Raw genomic sequence first — 26,938 nt, forward strand, 5'->3', positions numbered from 1 at the left:
GTGACCCGCCGAGATCCACCGAGCTTATAAGGCGTCCGTCCGCTGGAAAACGACCGTAAAGATGGGTACGTGTCAAACGGGCTTCAAAGTTCACGGTACCGCTAAATCTGTGCGTTTAACGTGAGAACGTCCCCATCACCGCCATTATCTGCGGGTCGTGTTTAGTGTGTTGGCGGCGGGAGGTGAGTGAATCTGGGCCGAAGGGGAGAAAACGGGCTTCGGGAACTTGACGTCATCTTTTCCGTTGCTGTGTTGCGGTCAGGGCGAACTTTCTGGAACATCCCGGCTACCGGGGGAATGGCGGCCGTCTGTAGTTTTAATTTTTTTATTCCCCCCCCCCCCCCCCACCGAGCCCGGATAGATCGCCTTTGACAGTTTCGTTCATGACACGACACGATGGCGTTAACCCCCCTTTCTGCCCGCCATTTTTTTTCTCTCGTTGTACCGGAAAGCTTGGAAAGCGGTGGCGCAGTGACATTTGCATCATGGAGGATTGTACGCGCACGCGCGGTGGTGCAGGATGTTCCGTGTTGCGGAGCAGGCTTCAGGAAGAGGGAGGGGGGGCGACGGCGAGACACGATAACGCCACCGGGGCGAGATGGAGGAAATGTCGGGAGGAGAAGCTGCGTGACGGGAGTTAAACACAAAAGACCACGACGCACATTAACAAAACACACGCACAATTAAGAGAACCTCAATTTGATGACACGTGCGCTGCAAAAAAAAAGCCACAACTCACAATTGCCAAAACGACAACGGAAATGTTTCCAGGGGACTCAGAACGGTGCTGCACCTGACTGTCGTTCGATGCTTTGTGAGGTTATTACGTCTGCAGTAATGCAATGCATGCAAATGCAGTACTATTATCCACATACTTGCTATAATTGGTAGTTCTGTGGTATATTCGTCCCACATGCACAAAACGTCCGGCTCGTTCGGGGGAATGGTGTGATGTCTATTCATAGGCGTTCACTAAACGGTTCGCTCCTCGTAAATTGCTCTTTATATTGTAATTTATATGAGCCTTGTGTCAGTGGTCATAGATCCGAGGAATCGGTTGCAAAGGTGAGGAAGGTGACGATTTCACCTCTCTCTCTTAAACCAGGCAGTTTGTATGTGTGTGTCTCTCAAACTGAAACCGTGCTGACACATTCAACATTTCTAGGGAGGAATTTTCTAGTTGAATTCTGCAACTCGTCAGTGGCTATGGATCCTCACAAAGCAATGGACAAAGTATTTTATTAGTGGCATGTGATAATATGGCATGATGTATTATTTTGTTCTATGTAATAGTTCTGAGAATATTATTGAACCTTTTGTTTGGTGGGACTGGTATGGAAACGTGATGTTCCACAGTTGCACAATATAGAAATAAAGACTTGTACAGAGATTGTTTTAACATTTATTGAATTATCACTTGCTCTGTTGTTTCAGCTGGTATATTGAATAATCTGAGTGATTATGATCTGATGACTCTTCAGAAGGCTTCTGTAGGATTGTTTACAAGAGAGATTACATAAATGTCAAGGCCAAAAGAAACTTGTATATAAACGTTTCCTCTACCATAGCATCTTTTGTGATATTTAACCATATATATATTTCTGGAACACAGTGCAGTGTGGTTTAGGTTATTTTGGGCACCTGAAGAGTTCCAGTTAGGAAAAAGTTAAAATGTCACATTCCTGAAACAGCCTTTTGATGCAAGTGACACAGCACAATAATACTACTTCAAATAATATAACTAATGAGTCCATATATATATACTATTAAGCTATGTTGCGTGCCTGACACATATCGTGGTTGCTCTCAGATTAAAATGGAAATCCATAATGTCCCATTACAACCGTTCACAGTTATATTAGCTTTGCCTTGTTGGAATGTGTGATAAGTAACACACTGACACCTACAGCACAGGTATATGAACAATTTATTTACACCACATGTTTGTGTTGAACATAGTATCAGCTTTGGGGACAAGTTGCTTGTGAATAAAAGCAGATGGTAGCCGACAACGTCTACAGGTCCGCTCTCACTCCAAAGCCTGGTCCTTTAGGAGGCTCTGTCAGGGAAGTCAACCCTCCTGCAGGCTCACAGGAGAAACGACCGCCCCTGTAATCAAAGACACAGAAAAAGCATCTTAATGTGAAGCACAGAACGTACGGCCGTTTCGATGAGATGAACAATGTATTTTTTACCTGGGTCCGGGTGGCGGGACTCTTCCTGCTTTTAGGTCATCAATAATATCGTCCATGTCTTTAGGTGTTAGGTCCTCCTGGAAATAAGCAAGATGTCAGGAGAAGAACAGAGTGCACCCATTTTCATTGCTGGTGGTCTTGTGCAGGATTATTAAAGTCTTCACAGTTTTCCAGCTTATATGCTTGATCCTGTATGAGGACGTTGTGATACTTCTCGTTTCAGTCTCACTTTAAAAGGAGGGGGCAATTCACTTACATCAAAAGTTATCGCAGCCAATATGATGGGATTTTCATGTAAAATTTATATTTTTTAGTCTAAAAATAACTCGTCAGGGATGATCGATAACGCAGTGCTTTACAATAATCTCCACAGCAGTCCTGTAAAACAGGGGGGCTGTGAATTGTTTAGGACCAAAACTACTTCAGATACAGCAACAGTTGTTTTCACATCCACAGTTATCGTTGGCTTGTTATAACCCATTAACTTAATACATGATAATACCGAACTACATAGAAAAGACAATGAAACTGGTTTTACCCGTCAGCTCAGTTCAAATCTGCTTATGCATAATGTCTCTAGTCAGCACTAACAAGGTTTAAACTGTGACAAATAACAGCTCTTTGTTAGGTACAATTTTGTATTCAAAATTTGTGTTCAGAAGGAGCTTGGTTATTACGTTATTTTGAATCTGATAATGCTCAGTGTGAATGTGCATGAAGACTGAATCAGACATTAAATCCTCCAAACTGTTTCACATGCAGGTATTTGCACCTACGCTGATCCTGCGCTACAGCGTTTACCTTCAGCTATAAAAACCATTAACAAGCTGACACGTTTGAGTGCTTGTTTGCTTGCAAGCTGTATCTTAAATGAAACGAAGTGCTTGCAATTGACAACTGAATTGATCTAATAGCCAAAGAATGGAAGTATGTGAGTGATAATTATTCTTATAAAAATGCTTAATTCAGTCCAGCCATACACATCGTACCTTTTCTAGCGTAGCAGTTTGAGCTTTAAAGAGAAATGTTCTCCCTATAGGTAAGATTTACTTCAAGTCACTTGTTCTCACCTTGCAATAACTGAATTTACCAGGACAACTGAGAACTAGTTTAAACTAATATGTAAATAAACACTCATACAGTTCTATCTATTTTCAAACTGAGATAAATGATTAGATGCTATTCCAGCAATGTAATGATGAATTCAAGATTATTTTTGTCAGTTTCCATTTCCTGCCTGTTCAAGCCTTTCATTTGAAGAGGTTACAGCATCCACCCTGGTTCCACAAGACAAAAAAAGTTGCATTCCAGGAATAAAGCTGAGAGAATCTCGGCAGACATTCTTTGCAAAACTCACTTCATGCTCTAACCCAATATTACTAATTTAGTTATGAGCTTCAGTGAGGAGGCTATAGGCACTCACATAATAGTCGTCGTTGATCTGGACCATCGGCGCATTCACACAGGCACCTAGGCATTCCACTTCTATTAGTGTGAACATCTTGTCAGGTGTCGTCTCTCCAACCTTGATCCCTGTTGAGAAACAAAGGAAGTCATGTTATATCCGTGTCTGATCTCTTGTCAAGCAGCAGATCAAGTTACTGAACTCCTTAAGTACTACTTGACAAGCTATATTTACACCAGATGTAAATATGTCAATGTTCCGTTGACTAAAAAAAACACATATAATAGGGCTCTTTATTAAAAGTCACACAGACTCAGGTATATTAACTGTATATTGATTTCAGTCTTGCTCCTTCAGTCTTCGTGTCCTGCTACAGCTTTTTGTTTTTGAATAACACAGTGTACTTTTACACGTTTGTTCCCAATCTCTGTTTAACTAAAATATACTCATAATAAAAATAGTTTAACTGCGTTTCCATTCCTTCATTGGTGTTCAGCTGTAAAATGTCAAGCGGTTCTCTTACCCAGTTTTTTTTGGAGGGCCTCCAGGATGCTGTCTGAGTTGCAGAGCATGCAGGGAGTTGTTGTGCAGATCTGAATGAAGTATTTTCCCACGGGCTGACGCAGGAACATCGTGTAGAATGTCACTACTTCATAGACTCTCATTGGAGGGACCTCCAGCACTTCAGCAACCTGAATGACAACAATTACAAACATTCAATGAGGTTGCCTTACATGACACAAAGGACCTTGTATTGTATTGGTCTTAGCAAAAAAATGTTGTCGAACAAATTATTCTACGCTCTAGGAAATTGCTCTAAAATAAATTCCAAAAGAATCAGTGCCTTGTTCATGGCGGAGATGGGTAGCCATCCATGTTGCCTTTGGGCTAAATCCAACACTGGGATGGTGGCTGCTTGCTTGTGTCCTTCAGGGTACATAGAAATGATCGACTCAATCCTCTGCATGGGAAAAAATACATTTTATTATTACATGTGAATTTGCTCACAGCTTAGAATAATCACACCATTGCTTTCCTTTTTGGACTCATTCATATAAGAGAGAAATAGGTTATCTTTATCTGAAATATATAAGAACGTACATACAACCGGAAAATTATGGATATTGGAGGAGATTATACACAAAAAGCATCTTTGCACCCCCTACGTGTGCAGCTCAGCCCAGGTGACAGTCTTACCTTCTTGTTCTCCTCAGTGAAGTCAAAAGGAGTATCAGGGTTGTTGTCAGGAGTGTCTCTGTGCTAAATGAAAAAGACAACAACGTTAAAGGACATTATTTACGCCAAATGTTTAATTATCTATAGCCATAGAATGTGAAGATGCTATTAGAGATTATTTTGTTACTCAACAATAACAACTTTCACATTGAGTTAAAGGCTTGTGAGCGGGATCTCACATTATCTGATAAAATATGTATAACTCATCATGTGAGCCCAGAGGGGAACTTGTGCTGCTATCAGTCCAATGAGAAGACTCAACACATAGAAGTTATTTCTGCTTCTGCACACACTGCCCCCTTGTGAGCAGCAAACATACTTTGAGCGATTAATGAAAAGAAAAACTTTCAAGTTAAGGATGTTTCATGTATGTTATAGATGTTGAAAACCTTTCTGGTTAAAGATTAGTGACACGATTCACCCATCCCCTTCGTCTTATCCTCTCAAAGATTAAAAACATCTTTATTACCAAGAGACTGAAACCATGGCAGGTTTCCATTACATGAGAATATCACATGTGTTGTTTTGTTACACAGCCTGGCTCTAAAGGCAGTGCTGCACACCAATAGGAGCTCCTGGAAAACAGGTACCTTTGGGATTTTTAAGCAAAAATTTAAGCGGGTACATTTTTAATTAATGTACTGATCAAATTCACAAGCTAGTAAAAAACAAATGATGTAAAGATAAATAACAGATAATTCAATTTAGGTAAATAAAAAATCTTCTGTCATAAATGTGTTGGTGGAACATAAGCAGGCCTATTTCACGAAGAAAAACTAAGTTAGATAGACAAGTAACATATCAGTCTCTGTAAAAAAGTTTTGATTTGAATAGAATAAGTTATGTTCGCAAATGTAAAACACATTAAATAATTTGATTGACTGCAGGGATAGGAGGCTACAGAGGACGGTAATGACCTTGATCTAGATCAAGGCAACATTGTATAATATTTTGAATATTTGAGAGCACTTGAAAGAAAATGTTGTGTATCACAGTTTGTGATTCAGTATTCAAAAACTACCTCTTAACTTAGTGCATTCACTGGTTTCCTATGCAGGTGTATTCTATGATTTTGGACCCAGAATGGCATCTGACTTACATTACTGAAAATAAACATTTATCCCACAGATTCCAGCAGAAGCACACAGACAAAATCTTCATTAACTTTGAATACACTACTGACAAGTTGTCTAATCTCTATTAACCCAGTTGTGAGGTGTTCATCAGACACTGAACACTTACTACACTGCACTATGGGCTTCTCTGTATTCAATGCAAATAAACTGTGAACTCACCACAAAGATGCCACCTGCTCCAGCGCGGGCAGCCGACCGATGCAGACTCCGGACCTGCCTGGCCTGCAAACACAGAGAGAAACAAGACTCATTACATATCTGTGTATTTGTGATTAATACGCCAACATCCCAAGAAGGTTATAACAGGTTTGTCTACCGTTTGGACAAGAAACTACATCCGGGTGTAGGGAAAATAAAACTGTTCATGTTGCTGTTATTTAAATCCTTAGTTTGACATTATAAGTCTATATAATATTTTTTAAACATTTTGATAGCAAATTACAATAACCATGACAAACAAATTGACCAGAGGCTTACTTACTTCCTTATCATGATATGTAACTATATAAGATAAGATAGAACCTCATTCATTACTAAGGACATTTTGCTGGAAGATCTTACTCAAAAGTATTATTAACATAAGAACAGAATAATACAATGTCATTCATTGTCAAGTAAAAATATCAAGTCTAATGAGGAACAAGACACTCAGGGCCTAAATATATAAAATAATACAAGTATAACAACTTTGAAATATAAAATAATGTAGTAGTATTGCAGGTGATAATGAACGTAATATTGCACTAATTAGAAGTAACTAACAGAAGTTTAAAAGTATTACAAAAAAGGCTGCATTCACAAATACATAGCTTCATCACCATTTTAAATTAGGTACAAGGTTGTATACTTTCTACTTCATGTGTTTACAATAACATTCCTACATTTCAGACTTGATAGAAATATGAGACAACTAGATAAGAACATGAGGCAGTTTTTACATGTGTTGACCTTCTTTCTAAAAGGCACCAATTTACTTCAAACACCAAGTGATTTAAAGGACATTTTAAACACCAGCAGGATTTTGCCCTATAAGCTCGCTGAGTGGTTCAACGTCAGGTCAACGAGGCTGATCAAGTTAAATTAGATCTCTACAAACATAAGAAGTAAAGAGAAACGTTTGAACATCACTAGATCGTCCATTAAACATGTTATAAACGTCTGATAGCAGAAGGCTAACACTAGCATGCTAGCGTTACCCAACACCAGCTAGCTTAGCGGCCTCCTTGCCCTTGTGAGGAGTCACGCTGATTTCTCATCAAATCCTCAAAACAAATCGTTGAAACGCGGGTCTGTGAACACAAAGGACATCGGGACAGTACCGTGTGGGACACCGCGGAGCGAACAGCAGCGGACAGGAACATGTTGGGGCTGGAAGTTCGAACCCGGGAGCGTCAGAGGATCAACGGGACCGCAGCGGCCGTGTCGGGGCTCGATTGAGAGGGTCTGACGTCACCAGGCGCTGCGTGACTCGATCGATCCCAGAGAGGAGCTTAGGATCAGAGATCTGTTATGAAACCTGAGAGTTCACGTTGCACGTTTTCAAGGAGCTCAGTTAGTAAAATTAACTAATGGGTTATTAAATATGAGGAGGATATAATATAGTAAAGAAAAGAGGAGCAAGCAGTGCAAAACACACAGAGACAAGTTACACAAAAAGCACTCACAGCAATGGCATAACACAATGACAAATACTCAAAAAAACACAACAATAAGATAACACAACAGCAAACAAAATAATACAACGACAAATCAAAAAACAACAACAGGCAATGAGGAAACAATGAAAAGGAACACAAAAAACGACAGAAAATAAGATAACACAACAGCAAAGGAGTAAACACAATTAAAAAACTAAAATCACATCAGCATATAACATAACACAATGACAAATAACACAGAAAACACAACTGCAAATAAGAGAACACTATGAAAAATCCCCCCAAAACAACAGAAAATTAAATAACACATGATAAATAACACAAAAAACACAAAACACAACAAGATAACACAACAGCAAATAAGAAAACGTAACAGCTTTAATGGAAAAGGGTGCATGTCAACATGACTTGTTCGCAGACTGGACGGACAAACTGTTTGCAGCTCAGCGCCCACGTAGAAAAGCAAGAATAAAACGCAAACAGTACGATGAAATAGATGTTAATGCTTCAGGCTGCAGGAGATGGAATATGATGAATAAATGAAGAGACGTAAACAGGTAACAATAATACTTTTTTCTTCTTATGTCTAATTATTCCTATTATTTATATTACTTTTAGTTTCATGATGTTTTTAAATTAGTAAAATGTGAAACGATCAAACAGAATTGTAACAGCAAAACAGGTATTTATGTATTCATTTATTTAAGTACCCATCATCCTCTCTGTCAAAACCAGTCACCCCTGCTCATGCCTGAATCCCTTGCTGTCAACCCAGTGCACACAGCCTCCTCCTCCTTCTCTTCCCACTCCTCTTCCTCCTCCTCTTCCACCTCCTGGCTCAATAAAATAATACAATCAACAGGCCAGGGAGCACACGTCCAATGAAGAAGTGGGAGTGCCTCACCCTGCCAGTCGATTGGCTGGCAAGCTAAGCAGACTGAGGAGATCCTGGGCTCAGGGATTAGAGGCGGGACTTTACATGGCCTCAGTACAGAGGGCCTTGCAGTGTTGGTACCTTCCCCAAGAGGATCCAGACAGATCAGCAGGGAGTCCAGATTAACCCATTTTCTGTCTCCCCCTCAGATGATATAGGCCCATCTACATCTCTCCTTCTGCAATGGTTGTTCCTGAATCTCAGGACAAAATGTACTACCCCTCTGCCGAGCTGCAGAGGGATGCTCATGTGCCTGATTTGAACTCTTATCTGGAGCTGTACAGGAAGTCTCTTGAGAATCCAGAAGGTAGGTCAAACGCGTCGGGAGATTCAGAGCAGTGCTTGCAGTGTTACCTTGCATTCCATCATGCATCTGTAAACAATGTCACTGTTTATCTGTCCTGCCTGGGACCCGCAACACTCACTCTCAGTGTTGTTTCTATTCCAGCTTTCTGGAAAGAGGTTGCTGATGAGTTCTTTTGGAAGAAGCCAGCAACAGGTCCATTGCTGCAGTACAACTTTGACATGACTAAAGGGAACATATATGTCAAATGCATGGAAGGGGCCAAAACCAACATGTGCTATAATGTCCTCGACAGACATGTGAAGGAGAGGAACCTCGGGGAAAAGGTTGCCTATTACTGGTAAGCAACCATGCGGCATCAATGATGGCTTTGATGGGAAATGCTGCCTGGAGTTATGTCAGGTATTCCAGTCAATAACAACTGCTGCATCCCCTGCTGCCACCCCAGTGCACCAAAACAAACCACTGAGCTGGTGTTGCAGTCTCTCAGTCTGCTGCTAGAAGAGAGCTTTTTACATGTTACGGAATTTTCACAAGTTTAATATTTTGGATGCAACTAACTTTTTTATATCTACAATTACAGCAGTTTGCATGAGGCCTGCAAAACTCGTAAATCAATTAAAGAAGAAAGCCTCTTTCTATTCAAATCCTGACAATAACGGTGTTAACCATTATTTATAGAACAAACTTAATTTGCATATTTTAGATGCAAAGACATAGATTCTCATTCTGTACCTTCTTCCCAACTTCTCTTAAATATAATTGAAACTCCCACCCTAAACATTTCAGCAAGGCTTCTGCTTTATGCCCTCTAGCTTTATACTCCAGTGCACGGCGTATTTGCTCTGTTAACTGAGGAAGCTCTGCAAACAAAGAAATAATTGTTCCGCCAGCTCAGCAGTAACAGGGGTTCAACAGGGAAAGCAACGAACAACCATGACCCACGCAAGCGTCTCCACAGTGTTTGCACTACATCAGAGCCCTTATGTAACACATCTGCTCATTTGTTTGCTGGGCCGGTTTCAGCAGCTCATCACGTGAGGAGAATATATACTCAGTGAATCAGCTCCGTTAAATGACTGTACTGCGCATGATGAGACACAAAAAGGAATAAGACCCCTATAGTCAAATGTCGGTTCTTTTGTTTGACTTATACTGCGTCTGATACTGGCTTTTACTTGCAGCTACAAAGGTCTACTGGATAATATGATACCAACAGATGGTTGCATTTCAAAAGAGTTACTGCACACAAATAGAAATTGTTTAACTCTAAAAGGGATTTGCATCCCCAGTCAGGAAAGCTGAAGTATCACCTGAGAACGAGGTGTATAGTTCTGGTTTTGACTTAAATGTTCAGTATTGTTTTAACATTGGTATTAAAATCAGACTTTTAACTATGATAAAATAAATAACATACAGTTTTCTATACTAAAGCTTCCTATAAAGCCGATGTCAATGTTTCACTGGGTGAGAGACTCTCACAAACATGATGGATCGATGGATTTAATATCAGTAAATATATAATAACAGAATTTGTTATTGTCTAAATGTGGGCGTTTATATTAAGGCTTTTGTGGCTAAATCAATATGTCTCACTTGGGTTTTAGTTTTCAGCACCAGAGAATAGTAATGAGCACATTCAGGGGTTCACACTCATCCTTTAGAGTCTCATTTACAAAATTGTACAAAACGTTGTTGAGTCACATGACGGCAACCAATCAGAGCTTGTAAAAGTTGGATAAACAAAATCTAAGGACTCGACCTCTGGGGAATTCTGCAGGTGAGTTGTGTTTGCTCGGAGCTATACAGTGAGCGCCAGTGCATACAAAGTCTGAGGCCACATTTGAACCAGCTCATTTTGGGTCAACAAATCATATCAGGTTTGTTTTTAACTCTACAACAATGCACTGCTCAACAGTGAAAACCAGGATTATATATATATAAACTGTAGTTTCTGAATAAATAACTTGATGAAGCATCAAACATCGAAACATGGAAATGAGCAATGCTTTGTTAAAAAAATATTTACTATCTGCTGAGTAACTGGTTATCTATGAACCTACCAACTTCATACGTGTAGGCTGAGGGACGTACGTACTAGGAAAATTAAGTTACACCTACAGAAGGAGCTCCTTACAACCTGACACAGCTTTAACGTCACTGTAACAGACTCTGGGTGTTTCTTCTCTTTGTGTCGTGTCTTCACAGGGAGGGAAACTCGCCCGATCACCACATGACCATCACGTACTCTCAGCTGCTGAGCCGCGTCTGCCGCTGTGCTAACGTCCTCAGGAAAATGGGTGAGAGTTTGAAAATGTAATGTAATGGACTTTTTCTTGCATATTCAAAGTAAATTTCAGGGTCTGACACATATCCATCACCCTGGAGCTCAACATGAGGCCTGAAACTGTGTTTCTGTCCCTGATCAAGGGGTGAAAAAGGGAGACAGGGTGTCCATTTATCTCCCCATGATTCCAGAGCTGGTCTACACTATGTTGGCCTGTGCCAGGATCGGTGCTGTTCACTCCATTGTGGTAAGTGGGATGAGGAAGCTCCCATTTCCCAAACCTCCATATTAGTTTGGCAGATGTTTTCATCAAGAACAAATTATAGTAAGTACATTGAACATGATGGAAACAGAGCTGGATGTGTGAAGTGCATCCTTCTCTAATAAATAAAGGCGGGTTCAGAGTATTACAGTATTTTTTGAGAGATTAAAAGTTAGTTTATAGAGTCGGCCTTAAGAACCATGAGTAGGCTGTCTGCAGAATAATTTGCATTAGCCATTATGCCGTGTCATGCATAAGACTATACATAACGTCATCATGTATTTAACTGAACTTGCCCGTCAACACGTTTCGTTATCTACCGCTCTGACCGTATTACCAGCTGAACCTGGGCTCCTGCCTGTGTCAGTCCAGACTCGCCTGCTCCTGCACTTATCAGCTGTCCCCTGTTTGAACACCACAGCACCTCAGTATGTGGGTCAGACAATTACTGGCAGAATCCGGCTCTGGAAGAGTCTATGCACTATTTTAGATATTCAACCTTCAACATCTATGAAAGGGTTGCTGGCCTTGTTAAAAATATCTCCTGGCGGCTTCCAGGTTCATTTCATTGCTCTCAAAGGCCTTTCTCTTGGCAGACGTGAGTGTAAGTGACCTTGTCTGGGCTCGGTCACGTTTCTATGTTTTCTATCTCTATGTTTAAAAAAAAAAACATTTTCCACATCATTTAGCTACATGGCCAACTTTAGGATAGTTCCAGCTTTTAGGATTCTCATGTGAATATTAAACATAAATTCTCTTGGCATAGAATTGGATCCCAGACGGGGGCAGACAGGACGGCCGGGGTCTCTCATGCTGTGACATTTTGCTGCTTCCAGGGTGACTTGGTTCATGATGCCAGCATGAAGACTGAAACGTGATACACTGTGAACTGTTAACCTCGGCCACGATACAAGTGTCTGGAGGCAGATGCAGCCAATGACAATTTGATTATAAATGTCTGGTGCACACACACACACACGTACACCCTGTATTCGTGGTAATGAAAGGCTGCAGCATGAATCATCCCTCTGACTGTTTGTACTTTAAAAGCAAACATTTGCAGAACAACAGAAATAACACTTTAAACTGACTGAGTTCTAATTGTGTCTTCAAACAAGATTAACCGCCTCAATAAGCTTCTTTTGTAAGAAAATAAGTGACTTATGATTCTTTATACAAACAAAACTACATGAATCAGCAAAGTGATTCATTATTATAATGATTATTACAATTAATAACAATAGTTTAAATGAATATTATCTAATCTAGCCTAACCCTTTAGCAACAGCTAAAAAACATGGTGGTTGACTTTGACTTTTAACTGAACTCAAACATAGTTTCCACTGCAATGAAAGAATTTGATCGAAAGTGTTTTTCGCTGTTGGTTTAACCTGCAAATAAGAGGTTTAGATAATCTGGTTAATTCCTTAAATGTTGTCTTTTGTCAGACTTTGTGTCCTGTTCTCACATCTCAACAGTGACAATGATGAGTGCAATGTTGTCATAAGTATCACACAAAGATGGTTAGTAACACAAAGGGCCCCTGGGCTCAGACCAGTAAAAGGCCTAATATTGTACAAACCACACAGCCATATTTGTTGTTGTTTTGTGTCATCTTAGATTTGTTTGTAGTCTTTTCGAAAGTTTTAAGGGGTTAATTTTAGTCTCTTTTGGTCATTTGATATCATACTCATTGTTTTCCAGTTGTTTTTGAATCTCTTGGCAGGGGTTTGGTGTCTCTTCGCTTTTGTGGATCTGTGTATTGCCAAAACAAATGATGAATAAAACACTGAAAGAGAGACCCAAGCTTCAATTTAACCAGGGTTACTCTGCCTCTCTCTCTCTCTGTCTGTCTTTGCACGTTCAGTTTGCAGGTTTCTCCTCGGAGTCTCTGTGTGAGAGGATTGTCGACGCCCAGAGCAGCGTCCTGGTGACAGCAGGTAGGTCCGGCCTTTTACTGTGACCTGCAGCAGCACCAGGATGTGATGTGTAGTGGAGCTGTAAAGATAATGTTCAGGTTGTAAAGTGACGTGATGTTGAAACGCCTTTCTCCCGGCTCTGCCTCATCATCTGTTTGTCATCTGTTGTTCTCTCTCTCTCTCTCTCTCTCTCCTTTTGTGATATACACAGATGGTGTTTACCGAGGAGAGAAGCTGATCAACCTGAAACAGATTGTGGACGAGGCTCTGGAGAAGTGCAGGGAGAAGTAGGTCCTGCTCACAAGACTAACACTCTCAGCAGCCGCCCTTGTTTACTCTAGCTGCTGCCGGTAATGGGACTGAAAAAACGGCACTGGACACACACACACACACACACACACACACACACACACACACACACACACACACACAAAGCCCTATCAGCTGCTACCAGGAAACACACCGCCTGGTTCCCACTTTTACGAGGTTGCCGGGCAACATGGAGAACCCAGATCCATCAGGGAAGCCCAAGCTGCTGGGAGGGATGTGAGCTGAGGAACAAAGCATGCTGGGAAAGGTTATCTGCAGGAGGCAACATCAAGGTTCATGGGAATGATTTGAAAATAAGAGAAAAATGTGTTTTACATTACGTGAGATTTAAATTTAAATTAAGTTTCTTCTAACTCACCGAGCAAACTGATGGAAATCCAACATGAGAGAATCATGAGCAGTTTCACATCGTGCTGGGTTTTAATAAACTGTTCATATTAAAAACAGAGCACATGCATACTATGGGGAAAGGTTTCACTCCAATACCAAGGAACCCAGATATATTTTTGCATCGTTTCTTTCCTTCTCCCTCAGAGCGTCCTCGAGCATCACCAAGTGCCTCGTCGTCAAACACCCGGCCCTGAGGACAAAGAGCGGAGCTGCATGCAACAAATTACAGGTACACAGAAAAGCTATTCATTTATTTTACAATTTTATTCTGAAAGATAAAATGTGACAGAAGTTTTATTTTATGTATTAATTTCTATTGTCATAATTTAACTCAATTCAATGGGTTAGAAGATGTTTATGTTGGATAGAAATGTAATGTAATGATTTTTGATTCAAGAAAATTGAAAAGAAGCTTAAATGAAAGAGTGGTTAAATGATGCTTCTTTCTTACAGAGGTCTTGTGATAGATTAACACATTAATCTGTATATTTAAGAAAAGGAAGCATTAGCTGTCACATTTCACTTCCATTGATTGATTCTTGTCCTCCACCCTCTAATAAACACTTGTATATCTCACTCTTCATTAAAGAGATAATCAGTCTGCACTTGAGCTTTTTAGTCTTTAAGGTCTTTCAGCTGAAGGCCTCTTTAATTCTGTGGCCCACAAAGCATCAGGTGATCCCTCATCCGAGGTCAGAGCAGCAGCTGAAACATCACAGACCAAGCTCCTCTTTCTGGATTTAGAATCTCAGTCTGTTTAGATCTAACGTGCTGTATTGTGGCCGAGCGCTGCCACGCGACGGGAGCAGATGTAATGAGCGGAGTCAAGTGTTGGATCTGTTCCCTGATGCTTCTGGTGCCTTCAGACCCCCTGGGACTCGGAGTGTGACGTGTGGTGGGAGGAGGCGATGAGAGACTCTCCTGAGGAGTGTGAACCCGAGTGGCTGGACGCCGAGGACCCGCTGTTCATCCTCTACACCAGCGGCTCCACCGGCAAGCCCAAGGTGAGACGCAGCTGCGGGGGGGGGGGCTACACAGGCAGAAACACAAAGTCTGGCTCAGGAAGAAGATAACACGTTCATTTTCTGTGTAAATGCTTATTAGAACCACATCTTTACAACAGATCACAGCATGTATTTTCCACTCTGATGAGCCTGTAATGATGTTAACCAAGCCGCCTTCTACTTAAGCTGCTGTCTGGAGGGAGAACTAATGGTTTTCTATTACTGAGAGGCACAAATGTGATCCTAGAAAGTTATGTTCTCTGAAAGCACCACAGCTGCTTTTGTGTTTTCTCTAATATAAATGTCGATTCAACCCACACACACAAACAAACACAAACATCCACACACACAGTTGTGTCTCCATGACTTCAGAGGACATTACATTGACTTATACTGATTTCATGGAGACTTACTCTAACCCTAACATTAACCCACCTGGAGTTAGCAATAAAAGAACAATCACCTTCAGTTCAATATCATTTTAATGCTTTCTGTCCTCACAAGATTCAAGATTCAATTACATTAAACAGTCACTTGCAGTGAAGTGCTTGGGTCACAGGCTCTCTTAGGAAGACAAGTCTAGAATACGTACACACACACACAAAAACGAACACACACACATTTCAGCACTCCTACACTTCAACCTGCAAGATGAGCCCTTACATTTTTTTTACAGATCTACTGTCCCAGACACAAACCCACATAAACACCCACTTATACACATAACACACACACACACAGACACACCTGCATACCCCCCCCCCCCATTCATGCTGTCCACTGTCTTCCTGACAATCCGGTCTTTGGTGCAGGGCGTCCTCCACACTGTGGCCGGGTACCTGCTCTACACGTCGCTGACCTTTAAGTACGTTTTTGACCATCACCATGATGACGTGTACTGGTGCACGGCGGACATCGGCTGGATCACGGGTCACTCCTACATCACCTACGGGCCCCTGGCAAACGCTGCTACCGGGGTCCTGGTGAGTCAGACACACACTGTGTGGTTTTTGGTAGATAAAAGACGTGGAGGAGAGGAACAGGAGCGTCTCATGGAAAAACGTGTGTGTGTCTTATTTCCCAGTTTGAAGGCCTCCCTGTGCACCCCCACGTCGGCCGGTTCTGGGAGATTATTGAGAAGTACAAGGTGACCAAGTTCTACACAGCTCCCACAGCCATCCGCCTGCTGATGAAGTACGGACAAGAGCCTCTGCAGAAGTGAGAGCCTGCATCTGCTGACATCACAAACCCCCCCCCCCCAAAAAAAAGGAGGAGCTACAGGAGGAGCCAGGGAATGGACGAGAATAATTATACATTAGTTGTAATATTAGTTATCAGAAGGATAGAACAGCCTAAATATGTGTTAAAGGATGTCATGACAGACCTACATGACCGGTTATGTATTTGCCATAGTCTAAATTTATGTCTAAGGAGGTGAGGAGGAGGTGAGGAGGGGGTGAGGAGGGGGTGAGGAGGTGCCGTCTCCCTCCTCTGACGGGACACCCACAGATCCTCAGTCTGTGAAAACCTTGGCTCTTGCATCAGGGTTCTCCGGCCTTCATGTGGAATCACCTTCAAAAGTAGTTCACTGCTTATGCAACATTTTGCTAAGTGGTGAGATGAATGATTAAACAGTTGGAATTAGAATTAGAATTCAAATGGTGAGTTTGCAAGAAATACTCAGAGGTTATCTGTCAAAAGAAGACGCCACGAAACTTCTGTTTAACTCTGAAACTCTTCCATCAGCTCTTCAATGCAACACATCAAAACCTGTATCTTGATTTACTGAAACTTATTCCGTCTGATAAACAGGAGGTATGAGTTTTATTACAGGAAATACACTTTCCAGGAAATTTCCTCTCTCACAGAGTTTCATAAGAATAATAATAAAATGTCTGTGTGATGAATATGAACCAGGAACCTTCAGCTAATTAGCTTAGCATAGGAAGTGGAAACTGGCTAAAGCTGTTAAACCACAACTGGTCCTGTGCCCACTTCAGGTTTATATGATTTAAAAAAAGACACATACAGTGTAAAAGAGGGAGAGTGTTAATGAGATTTAATGAGAACCAGATGATGATTGAACATGGGACTTTTCTCTTTTGTCTCCGGCAGGTACGACCTCTCCAGCCTGAGGATCGTGGGTACAGTGGGCGAGCCCATCAACCCAGAGGCCTGGCAGTGGTACCACGAGGCGGTGGGTCAGGGCCGATGTCCCATCGTCGACACCTTCTGGCAGACGGAGACAGTAATGAAAACACACACACACACTTCAAATGGTTATATTCATGCTCAGATATGTATGTATATATACTCTAAACCCCTCTTGTTGAAGACCTCACCGACCTCAGAGGCGTCTCTCCATGTCCTCAGTGTAATGTTCTCCTTCATGTCCCTGCAGGGAGGTCATGTTTTGACTCCTCTTCCTGCCGCCACACCGCTGAAACCCGGCTCTGCTGTGAGTGAAAACACCTCACACTCTGACCTTTCTGTGCAGCTCTCAAACACGCAGCCCCTAGCTGCTGCGTGTTTGAACAATATCAGTCATGCTGGTAAAGAAAAGGCTTTCAAAACTGCATCTGATAATCCGTCAGTATTTGTTAGTTTCCTCTTAAAGGTTGTGTTTCTTGAGGATCATATGATTCAGATGATGATCCGGACAGAAACTCTGTTAAATCCACGCCTCCTGTTTCAGACCTTTCCTTTCTTCGGGGTGGAACCGGCGATCCTGAACGAACACGGAGAAGAACTGGAGGGTGAGGCGGAGGGATATCTGGTGAGTTCCACTTCCACTCAGGACCAACTGTATTCATACGTGTGACGCAGCAGCTGAGCACACAGATATATGACTTAAGATGAATACTCACACAATTAAAAACAGTCAAAGGCTATAAACCTTATTTTATTATGTAAAGATATTCAACCATGTTTGTTCTTTTCTTATTAATTCTTGCAGTCATTCAGTTTCTTGCATCAGAGTCTTTCACTTGAAAGACTGAACATGATATTAGCTTTGCAATAATCACTTCAATACATGTAATGGTTTATTGTAATTTTAGTCATTTTATCTGCTTTATTGATTAATTTCACTCGTTTTTAAAAATGGTTTATTATGGTGTGTTTATTTGATTTCACTGTCATGATGCAGCTCAGGGAAACTTCAAATTAACCACAGCTCTGAAGTTTAAATCATGAACATTTGTTTTGAAAGGTTTGAATGAAGTTCATTATTGTTAACTGTAGCAGTGATACTTCTCTTATGTGTGTGTGTTGTGTGTGTGTTGTGTTTTGTGTGTGTTACAGGTGTTCAAGAGGCCCTGGCCTGGAATAATGCGAACGCTTTACAGAAACCACGAGCGCTTCGAAAACACCTACTTCAAGAAGTTCCCGGGCTTTTATGTGACCGGTGACGGTGAGAAACAGGAGTTATGATTTCATCTTTCTTCTGAAGGGAGGAAGAGAGGAAGATGCTTTAAAAACTCTGTGGGGGTTTCATGCTACCTGGTCTCTCCTGCTTCCTCTCGCAGGCTGCAGGCGGGATAAAGACGGATATTACTGGATCACAGGAAGAATAGACGACATGCTGAATGTGTCAGGTATCGTACCGAGAGGAACGTCTGATCACTCAGCTGCTTCTCAGAACCTTTCACCGAGGTTCAGAACATCACAACCCAAACCTGCAGCCTTCTGGGAAACTCTTTATTCTCCTGGAACACTTCAAATGATTTCATGATTCATCCCTGATTGTTGTCGCCGCCCTGCAGGACACCTGATGAGCACGGCGGAGGTGGAGGCGGCCCTGACGGAGCACCCGGCCGTGGCGGAGGCTGCCGTGGTGAGTCGGCCTCACAAGGTGAAGGGCGAGTGTCTCTACTGCTTCGTCAGCCTCAAAGACAGCCTGGAGTTCAACCACACGCTGGTGGAGGAGCTCAAGAGACTGGGTGAGGCGGAGTTTGGGTTTGAAGGAATTTTATTCTGAGGTTTTACTGTTTTTGTACTGAATCTGATTTTTCTAATTAATTTAACTCAATTTTACTAATTGATTTAATTCCTCTTGTTTTCTTCCATCAGTGAGAGAGAAGATTGGACCGATCGCGACACCAGACTTTGTTCAAAACGCCCCGGCGCTCCCGAAAACTCGCTCAGGTAAAACACTCGATAGGCAGAGTTCACCCCAAAAACGCTAATTCACTCCTTATCTGTTCACCTCTATACCCCCCCCCCCCCTCATCCTCCTCCTTCACCTCCTCTCATCTCCTCCTCATGTGCCTCCTCTTCCTCCTCCTTCAGGTAAGATCATGAGGCGAATCCTCCGGCAGATCGCCCGCAACGACAAAGACCTGGGCGACCTCTCGACCCTGGCCGACCCGAAGGTGGTGGAGGTGCTGTTCAGCCAGAGGTGTGAAGCTGCAGCCTGAACAGACGCACCTCCACCTCCGCCCCTCTCCACCTCTCCACCTCTCTACCCCTGCCCTTCTCCACCTCTCCACCTCTCTGCCTCTCCACCTCTCCACCTCTCCACCTCTCTGCCTCTCTGCCTCTCCACCTCTCCACCTCTCTACCCCTGCTCTTCTCCACCTCTCCACCTCTCCACCTCTCTGCCTCTCCACCTCTCCACCTCTCCACCTCCGCCCCTCTCCACCTCTCCACCTCTCTACCCCTGCCCCTCTCCACCTCTCCACCTCTCCACCTCTCCACCTCTCTGCCTCTCCACCTCTCCACCTCCGCCCCCTCTCCACCTCTCATCCTCAGCCCTTCTCCATCTCTCCACCTCTCCACCTCTCTGCCTCTCCACCTCTCCACCTCTGCACCTCCGCCCCTCTCCATTTCTCCACCTCCCCACTTCTCGTCCTCCCCACTTCTCCACCTCTCTGTCTCTGTCTCTCCATCTCCCTACCTCTCAACCTCTCCTTCTCTCCATCTCTCCACCTCTCCAGCTCTCTGCCCCTCCACCTCTTCACCTTCCCACTTCTCCACCTCTCCACCTATCTGTCTCTCTGTCTCTCCATCTCCCTACTTCTCAACCTCTCCTTCTCTCCATCTCTCCACCTCTCCACCTCTCTGCCCCTCCACCTCTTCACCTCCCCACTTCTCCATCTCTCCACCTATCTGTCTCTCTGTCTCTCCATCTCCCCACCTCTCCAACCTCCCCATCTCTTCACCTCTCAGCCCCTCCACCTCCCCATCTCTTCACCTCTCAGCCTCTCCACCTCTTTGTCCCTCGTTCCCTCTTGTAATGCAACTGTACAGATGAACACAATCACACGACTGCAGTGACTTGTTTAAAATTGTTGTTCTATTTGGAGAAAGAATGAATCAGTGGTGTTTATGTCGTCGCACAGATGGTTTGTGTTTGGGCCAAAATATCAAACAGAATAGAAACAGAGATAATAATGTTTATATATTTTTTACGTCTCTTATCACTGGAGGGAGAATTGATCCTTTATTCTCTTGTGTTTGATCAGCTTGTCTGACGCCTGATGTACATTTTTAATCTTTGACCTGAAAATAAAATGTTTTAAATCTGTTCTGTAGCTTTTTTTATTTATTTTTTTAATTTAAACTCCAAGCACAGCAGCTGTTTGATGCCCTCGTGTGGCAGGAATCATTCTCTGCAGCTGTTATCTGCTTCACTGTGGAGGCCTGTCTACTTTACTACTGCAAGGATCTGTGCCTGTGATCGTCTAGTGATGCACAGAGCGCACACATACACACACACACACACGCACACACACACGCACATGCACACACACACACAGACGCACAGTGCACCAGACCCTTTTTAAATCACAGCGTCAGTGATGATGAAGGATAAAGGAACAATCATGTGTTTTATAAAACTTGAAACTGCAGCAGGTTGTTTTACCAGGAGCTCAGAGGGACGGATCTCACGTAGGTGGGTTTCCTACGATCGTCGCTACACTACTCAGCGTCGCGTGCCTGCAGCAGTGTGTGAGTGTGAGTGTGAGAGTGTGTGTGTGTGTGTGTGTGTGTGTGTGTGTGTGTGTGTGTGTGTGTGTGTGTGTGTGTAGGTGTGTGGGGAGGACGAGGAGGAGAAAGGAGCCCAGAGACACAGCGATGGGCAACGTTACATCATCACCCCCCAGTGGCAGAGGAGTGGTTACCATGACAACCTCTTCATCCTTCACCACCATCACCACCCAACCCTCCTCCTCCTCCTCCTCCTCCTCCTCCTCCTCCTCCTCCTCAACACTCCTCTGGTCTCAGCAGCGTCCTGCGGATGTTTCATAACCCCATAGCACTGACCAGTAAAAATACCTAAATTGTTTTACCAATGAATTATTTCTTAGTATTGATATTTCTGATCAGCAGATAATTTTTATTTCTGAGGGAAAAGTTTTTCAAATAAAATAATCTGAGAGTAGTAAAGTAAATCCCCTCCCACTCACAACCAGTGACTCATTACAAATCACCTAGTTTAACATGTATTTCAATATCACATTACTGAACTTGTGTTATATATAAATCCTCAGTTATCAATCGAACACACACACGATGTTTGTAACTGAATGAAAGAGGCTGAATCTGAGACTGTGAGTGGAGGAGGAGGAGGAGGAGGAGGAAGCAGCTCACTGACACAGGAACAGTCGACTGGATATCGACTGGCTGCAGCAGATCAGGCTCCAACCATCAATTATTAATAAACTGCATTAGACAGATTCTCAGATGTTGAACCTCTGCGTTCATTTCATCATTCACTGATTTATTGTTTCCCTCTTTTAAAATGTTTTAAAACTATCTCTATCTGATATGTCGCTAGATAATCTGGTCTTTAAATGTAAAGAGCCGTTTCTGACATGTAGAAGACAGCAGTTCTTATCATGAGGTAATTTTTTCTTTTGTAAATTATTGAATATCAGAGCGGATCCAAAGAAAGAAAATCCCCTCAAATGAAAAAGTACTTTCAGTAGAATATACAATGTCTAATATACAGTGCGTACTTTATTCAATAATAGAAATATACACAGAACTACACAATTATAATAGAAATATCACATTAAGGTGAAAAAGTATGTAACATATGTGCATTACACTTAATACATACAAAAAGTAACCGAATAAGTATATGTAAAATATGTTCAATACAGTAAATACTAACATATAAACAGGTGAAATGTGTGTCTAAAAATAATTTTAGAAAAAAACATTTTATTAAAGTATAGCTTTGCACACATACAGAATAAGTATGTGAAATATTTAAGTTAAAGTCCTTCTAACTGACTTGAAATTACTTTTTAAACTTTACTTTTTCCATATTAATCTAGAGGGAAAGAGAGTTAGTGCTTGAATCTTCTCTTCTCCATCCTTCATGTACATCAACTCATCAGCCTGAGCCTCAGATGTGTGTGTGTGTGTGTGTGTGTGTGTGTGTGTGTGTGTGTGTGTTACTCAGAGGTTTAAACATCCCAGTCTGTGGAGAGCCCTGCTGTGAGCTGTGTGTGTGTGTTTGTGTGTGTCTGTTTGTGTGTGTTTGTGAGTGCCAGTACTGGGCACGTCCAAAGCCAATTACGCAGACAAAAGAGGAAGCAGGGAGGCACCGAGCGAACGGCATCTTTTTGTTTTAGCTCTTGAAAAGACGGACAGATGGTTTAACTGAACCTGGAGCTGCTCACACGTGTTTCATCCATCACTGTGTGAGTGAAGGGTTCAGGACGACAACAGGAAGGTCAACTACAAGGCTGAATTTAATCTAAACTCACCCATGCTCAAGTTTTATTCTGAACAGATGCAGAAAACATGGGACGCTTCCTGTTTTGAGTGAGTATTTCCATTACTCTTCTGTGAGACTCCAGTTAAGAAGTACTCCACTGCATTTAATAGTCACTGCTCCCCACAGACATTGCAACATACAGATAACGGGGGGGGGGGGGGGGTGTAACTGTCCCCTTGTTGGACAGAATGCTGAAGCCGGGGTCTGACACAACAGGCGACAGTTTCAAATGATGCAGGGCAGCAACAAAGGGAGAGAAGGGAAATATTTACATCTTAAATGAACTGCCACAGTGGGAGGGTGTGTGTGTTTGGGTGTGTGTGTTTGTGTGTGCGTGTATGCGTGTGTGTGTGCATGTTTGTGTGTATGTGTGTTTGTGTGCTTGTGTGTTTGTGTGTGTGTGTGGACGGCCTTTGAGCTGTCACATGAGTGGAGCAATTAGGCAATTTTCAGGTTAGGATTAATAACACTAAGGATAGTCAACAACTGAATCAGGATTAGACTTTGATATTATTATATGAGCATAACATCAGTAAACATTTTCCTGACACTACAATTAACTCGTAGCCCAACCTCCATTTCGAGAAATATAAGATTAAAACCAACTCCAATTGAAGTAGTTGAAACCAATTCACCTCATATTGTTTATAAAAACAATCACACGTAAGAGACTTTAACTTTTAATACTTCGAGTACATTCGTGGGTAAAACTTATTTGTTGAAGTAGATTCTAAATGCAGCACGTTTAAGTGTTTTCAAATTGTTGAATCAACTAGTTTCATTGAGTAAACAACAACATAAGTAAACCCTGACATAGTTCTCATGTTCTCGTGTTTCCTTTGCTTCACGTACTGTTTGAGACCCGTCTCCACTCCGAGCTCCGGGCCTGCTGGTTCAGTTCAGAGTTCAAACGGTCGTCACACTCCTCCACACAATGGATCCGCCTGTTTACTACACAATAGTGTATTTCTTATGGAGCTCAAAAACTCCCCCCCTCCCCAAAACACATCCCTCCTATGCCACACGGCCCCCCCGGGCTCAGACACACGGTTATCTGCCATCGCTCGGCCCTGCCCTCACATGAATGATGATGTAACAGAAAGTGAGGGGCAGCAGAGGGCCTCCTGGCGAAGCTCTCGCTCAATATGAACTCTCCTCAGAGCCAACCCCCCCCCCTTCCCCCCCCCGAGCCGAGTGAGGGCCTTTTTGTATTGTTGGCATGACAACCTCTCGGCTAATGGCACAGCCAGGCCCATTGTGTCGCTCATTGTCCGTGAGGCCTCTGCACACAGCTGCAGGCCCGTGGGAGCTTCAGGCTCTGATATCTGACAGGCTGCTCACAGGAGGCTCGGGGGTCGACTCAGTCAGCGGGACGCAGAACCAGCAGATTCATAGAAACAGATTCAAACGCATCCTCATCCACGTCGGGCTGTTTGAGATGTAACTGAACTGACTCGGGATCAGTTCATTCAACCAGAAGAAAACTTTCTCTCATCGATCAGATTAATGTTAATGATGTTTTTCTCCCGAGGTTCAATTAATCATTTTTTGTTGTGACAATGTTTTTATCCACAGTGCCAAACTAGTTTATTACTTTAAAGCATTAATTAATAGATGAATGATCAGTCCTGGACGTCATTACTCACAACTGGTAACTGCTGTCTGAAGTCTGAAGGGAATTAATGTAAACTTCAACAAAGAAAACAAAACAATAATAAAATGTTCCAAACAAATTTATTCTTTGTTTTAAACAGGAAAAGAAAGTTTGATATTAATGAAGTGTGACAGATATTAACAGTTAAATCTTTTCTGATTTGGTTTTAAACTTTTTGTTGAAGTCACCTGGTTCTAATATTTTGGTTTCAGGGGCACAAGCATCTCTGTTTGGATTGATGGGACAGTTTTCTCATCTATAACTTCATTTTATCACATATTGGTGTCAAGTCCCAAGAGAAAGCAGAAGTTAAAATGAAGCTTCCACAATCACCTGAACTCTTCTTCACCCCGGGTTTGATCTGAGAGTGAAGACGACACAGTGACACATCAGAAAGACTCGTTATATTTCACATGACTTTGTGATTCTTGTTTTGTGTCACATGTAGAACGGAGGACCCCACATAGCAGATTGTTTAGACCCAGATTTGGCCCCCCCACTGTCACACTGTCATCCGGCCACATACCACGTGGAATGATGACAGGTCGGCTCCTGTTGGCCACATCTGGGCCACAAGTCAACCACAGCTTTACCACATGTCCACCAAAGGTACCAGAGTTGCCCACATCCGTATATCTGTGACCCAAATGCAGACATGGAAGCTTCCGTTTGTGAAAGTGAGATAAACAAAAGAAGAGTAAAGAAAATAAAATCTCAGTCTCTGGTGCAGGTGAATGACGCAGAGAATTAATGACAGAACAACAACTGGAGCAGGAGGAAAGTCCACACGGAGACGATGAGACGCAGGTGAGACACGTGAGGCTGCAGGTGCTCGAGGGGGCAGGAAACAAGGGGAAGTGACCTGCAAGGAGCCCAGAGTTTCAAAATAAAACAGGAAACCACACATGAGGGATCAGAAGAAAACTGAGGCAGAGAGAAAATGAAACAAAGACACAAACATACAAAAGCAAAGTTTCACAGATGAGCTGGAGTCAGAATTAAAACACAAATATGTGATGCTTCCAATATTCAGGAGCAAATTGCACTGTGAAAGTATTGGCTTTAAGTGATATAAATCATGTCTGATGTACGTGGATGTGACGTCTCCTCTTCACAGAGGTCACAGCGTTTCCTCTGCAGCTAATATCAATAAAGCAGAATCCAGAGTTTAGAGAGCATAAGTTTTTGTGAGTGTGAGTGTGTGTGTGAGTGTGTGTGTGTGTGTGTGTCTTCTCAGGACTGGTGTGAATTATTCATCAGGGGTGTGTTTCTCTCAGGCGGATGGAAGTAAAAAGCAGCTGCATCTTCTCTCCCTCGGCCGACCCGCCTGGTGCCATCAGCGGCTCCCAGCGAGCAGCCGGCCCTGCGTGAATTATTCATGGCTGCAGCTCGGTGAAAGGTGCACGGAGGCCTTCAGCTCTCTGGTGCCGCCTCTTTATCGCTCCCCACTTTACCGACCTCCTTCCATCACATGTTCTCCCCCAGAGCCAATAAAAAAACCTGGAGACACTTTGAAACGCTCGGATTTCACTCTGCAAAAATGAGAAGATGAAAGCGAGTCAGACAACGAGGAGTAAGACGTTTGTTTGTGTCTACTATCCGACAGAAGCATCGGACCAAAGAGGCTCCTGCACCATGAACATGTTTTATATGTTTCTAAAGGGCCAGTTCACCTAAATGACAAGAAGATATATTTATCATTTACCTGTTGCTGCTGAGAAAATACTCCAGGTTGATGGAAACCATAAATCTGCTCTCATTTCGTGGCTGTATTGACCTTTTGCTTTGCAGAACTCAAACAACTGGACACACTCATAGGAACAAGTCCCTAAATATGATTTTGTATTTCTTCGAGATACATTTAAATTTCCAAAATGTGAAAATAAAAGTGTTCCACTGTGAGGTTTTTTCTCTGAATATCTGAACATCTTGAAAAAGTTTCATAAAGCTGGAGTCGCCACAGTCGGATATTAAACTGCAGGATCAGATACTGGTGGAAAACAAAATCAACTCAAGTTCAGAGTCAACACGTTTACAGCTTTTCACTTTAACAACACATCACCTTCACATTCTTGAAATACATGATGCGATTATGTTCCCTAAATACTTAGTGGCATAATATATACAAAATAATATTGAGGGAAAGAGTTGATTTTGAATAATTGGATAATAAATATGATTACGAAAAAAAAAAACAAGCGATTTGAAGACACCTACTTTCAGCTTCTCATCACTTTCTGATGTTCAAATACTGAACGTTAAAATTATTGAATACGTAAATAATGAAATAATATTTAATTGTGTCCATGATCTTAAACCAGACATAAACTTTTTGTGAGACAGTAAATTGATAGAATTATTAAAACATTTAAATAATGGCGTCCAGGCTTCTATGACTTTATCTTGCGTGACAAGCAGCGGAACATGAGGAAGGTGGCACACGTAAAACCATGATGCAACAGGATTTGACTTGTGGAGGACACAATCTTCTT

The 26,938-nt window shown here is 42.3% G+C and overlaps 3 protein-coding genes across 3 annotated transcripts in view; 1 reads left to right on the forward strand and 2 right to left on the reverse strand.

Annotated features, from left to right (window-relative positions):
* Positions 1-1,910: 1,910 nt before the first annotated feature.
* ndufv2 (NADH:ubiquinone oxidoreductase core subunit V2) lies at positions 1,911-7,450 on the reverse strand. Its single transcript, XM_062403870.1, has 8 exons — positions 7,292-7,450; positions 6,132-6,194; positions 4,798-4,860; positions 4,445-4,561; positions 4,124-4,292; positions 3,619-3,728; positions 2,196-2,272; positions 1,911-2,109 (listed from the first exon to the last, which is right to left on the reverse strand). The coding sequence occupies exons 1-8, from the start codon at positions 7,331-7,333 to the stop codon at positions 2,016-2,018; spliced, it is 735 nt and encodes a 244-aa protein (XP_062259854.1). The 5' UTR covers positions 7,334-7,450; the 3' UTR covers positions 1,911-2,015.
* A 1,166-nt stretch (positions 7,451-8,616) lies between these two features.
* acss2l (acyl-CoA synthetase short chain family member 2 like) lies at positions 8,617-20,587 on the forward strand. Its single transcript, XM_062403808.1, has 18 exons — positions 8,617-8,871; positions 9,013-9,208; positions 11,077-11,168; positions 11,299-11,402; positions 13,285-13,357; positions 13,548-13,623; positions 14,201-14,285; positions 14,923-15,060; positions 15,873-16,043; positions 16,145-16,278; positions 17,176-17,308; positions 17,462-17,518; positions 17,756-17,836; positions 18,364-18,472; positions 18,588-18,656; positions 18,825-19,001; positions 19,132-19,206; positions 19,351-20,587. The coding sequence occupies exons 1-18, from the start codon at positions 8,748-8,750 to the stop codon at positions 19,476-19,478; spliced, it is 2,022 nt and encodes a 673-aa protein (XP_062259792.1). The 5' UTR covers positions 8,617-8,747; the 3' UTR covers positions 19,479-20,587.
* A 4,052-nt stretch (positions 20,588-24,639) lies between these two features.
* The window catches only part of LOC133967997 (microtubule cross-linking factor 1), a 51,224-nt gene continuing 48,925 nt past the window's right edge, over positions 24,640-26,938 (reverse strand). The window contains exon 14 of the mRNA XM_062403764.1: positions 24,640-25,978. Coding sequence (XP_062259748.1) covers positions 25,823-25,978 — 156 coding nt within the window. The 3' untranslated portion in view covers positions 24,640-25,822. The remainder of the gene's footprint in view (positions 25,979-26,938) is intronic.

The sequence above is a fragment of the Platichthys flesus genome, chromosome 14 (genome assembly GCF_949316205.1).
Source record: "Platichthys flesus chromosome 14, fPlaFle2.1, whole genome shotgun sequence".
Taxonomy (NCBI): Eukaryota; Metazoa; Chordata; class Actinopteri; order Pleuronectiformes; family Pleuronectidae; genus Platichthys; species Platichthys flesus.

Coding starts and splice junctions, on each gene's coding strand:
- ndufv2 (XM_062403870.1), bottom strand. CDS start 7,333: ATGTTCCTGTCCGCTGCTGTTCGCTCCGCGGTGTCCCACACG. Junction 4,562..4,797: donor TCACTGAGGAGAACAAGAAG/GTAAGACTGTCA, acceptor TTTCCCATGCAG/AGGATTGAGTCGATCATTTC. Junction 2,110..2,195: donor GTCCCGCCACCCGGACCCAG/GTAAAAAATACA, acceptor CTTTGATTACAG/GGGCGGTCGTTTCTCCTGTG.
- acss2l (XM_062403808.1), top strand. CDS start 8,748: ATGGTTGTTCCTGAATCTCAGGACAAAATGTACTACCCCTCTGCCGAG. Junction 16,279..17,175: donor GGACAAGAGCCTCTGCAGAA/GTGAGAGCCTGC, acceptor TGTCTCCGGCAG/GTACGACCTCTCCAGCCTGA. Junction 18,657..18,824: donor CGACATGCTGAATGTGTCAG/GTATCGTACCGA, acceptor GCCGCCCTGCAG/GACACCTGATGAGCACGGCG.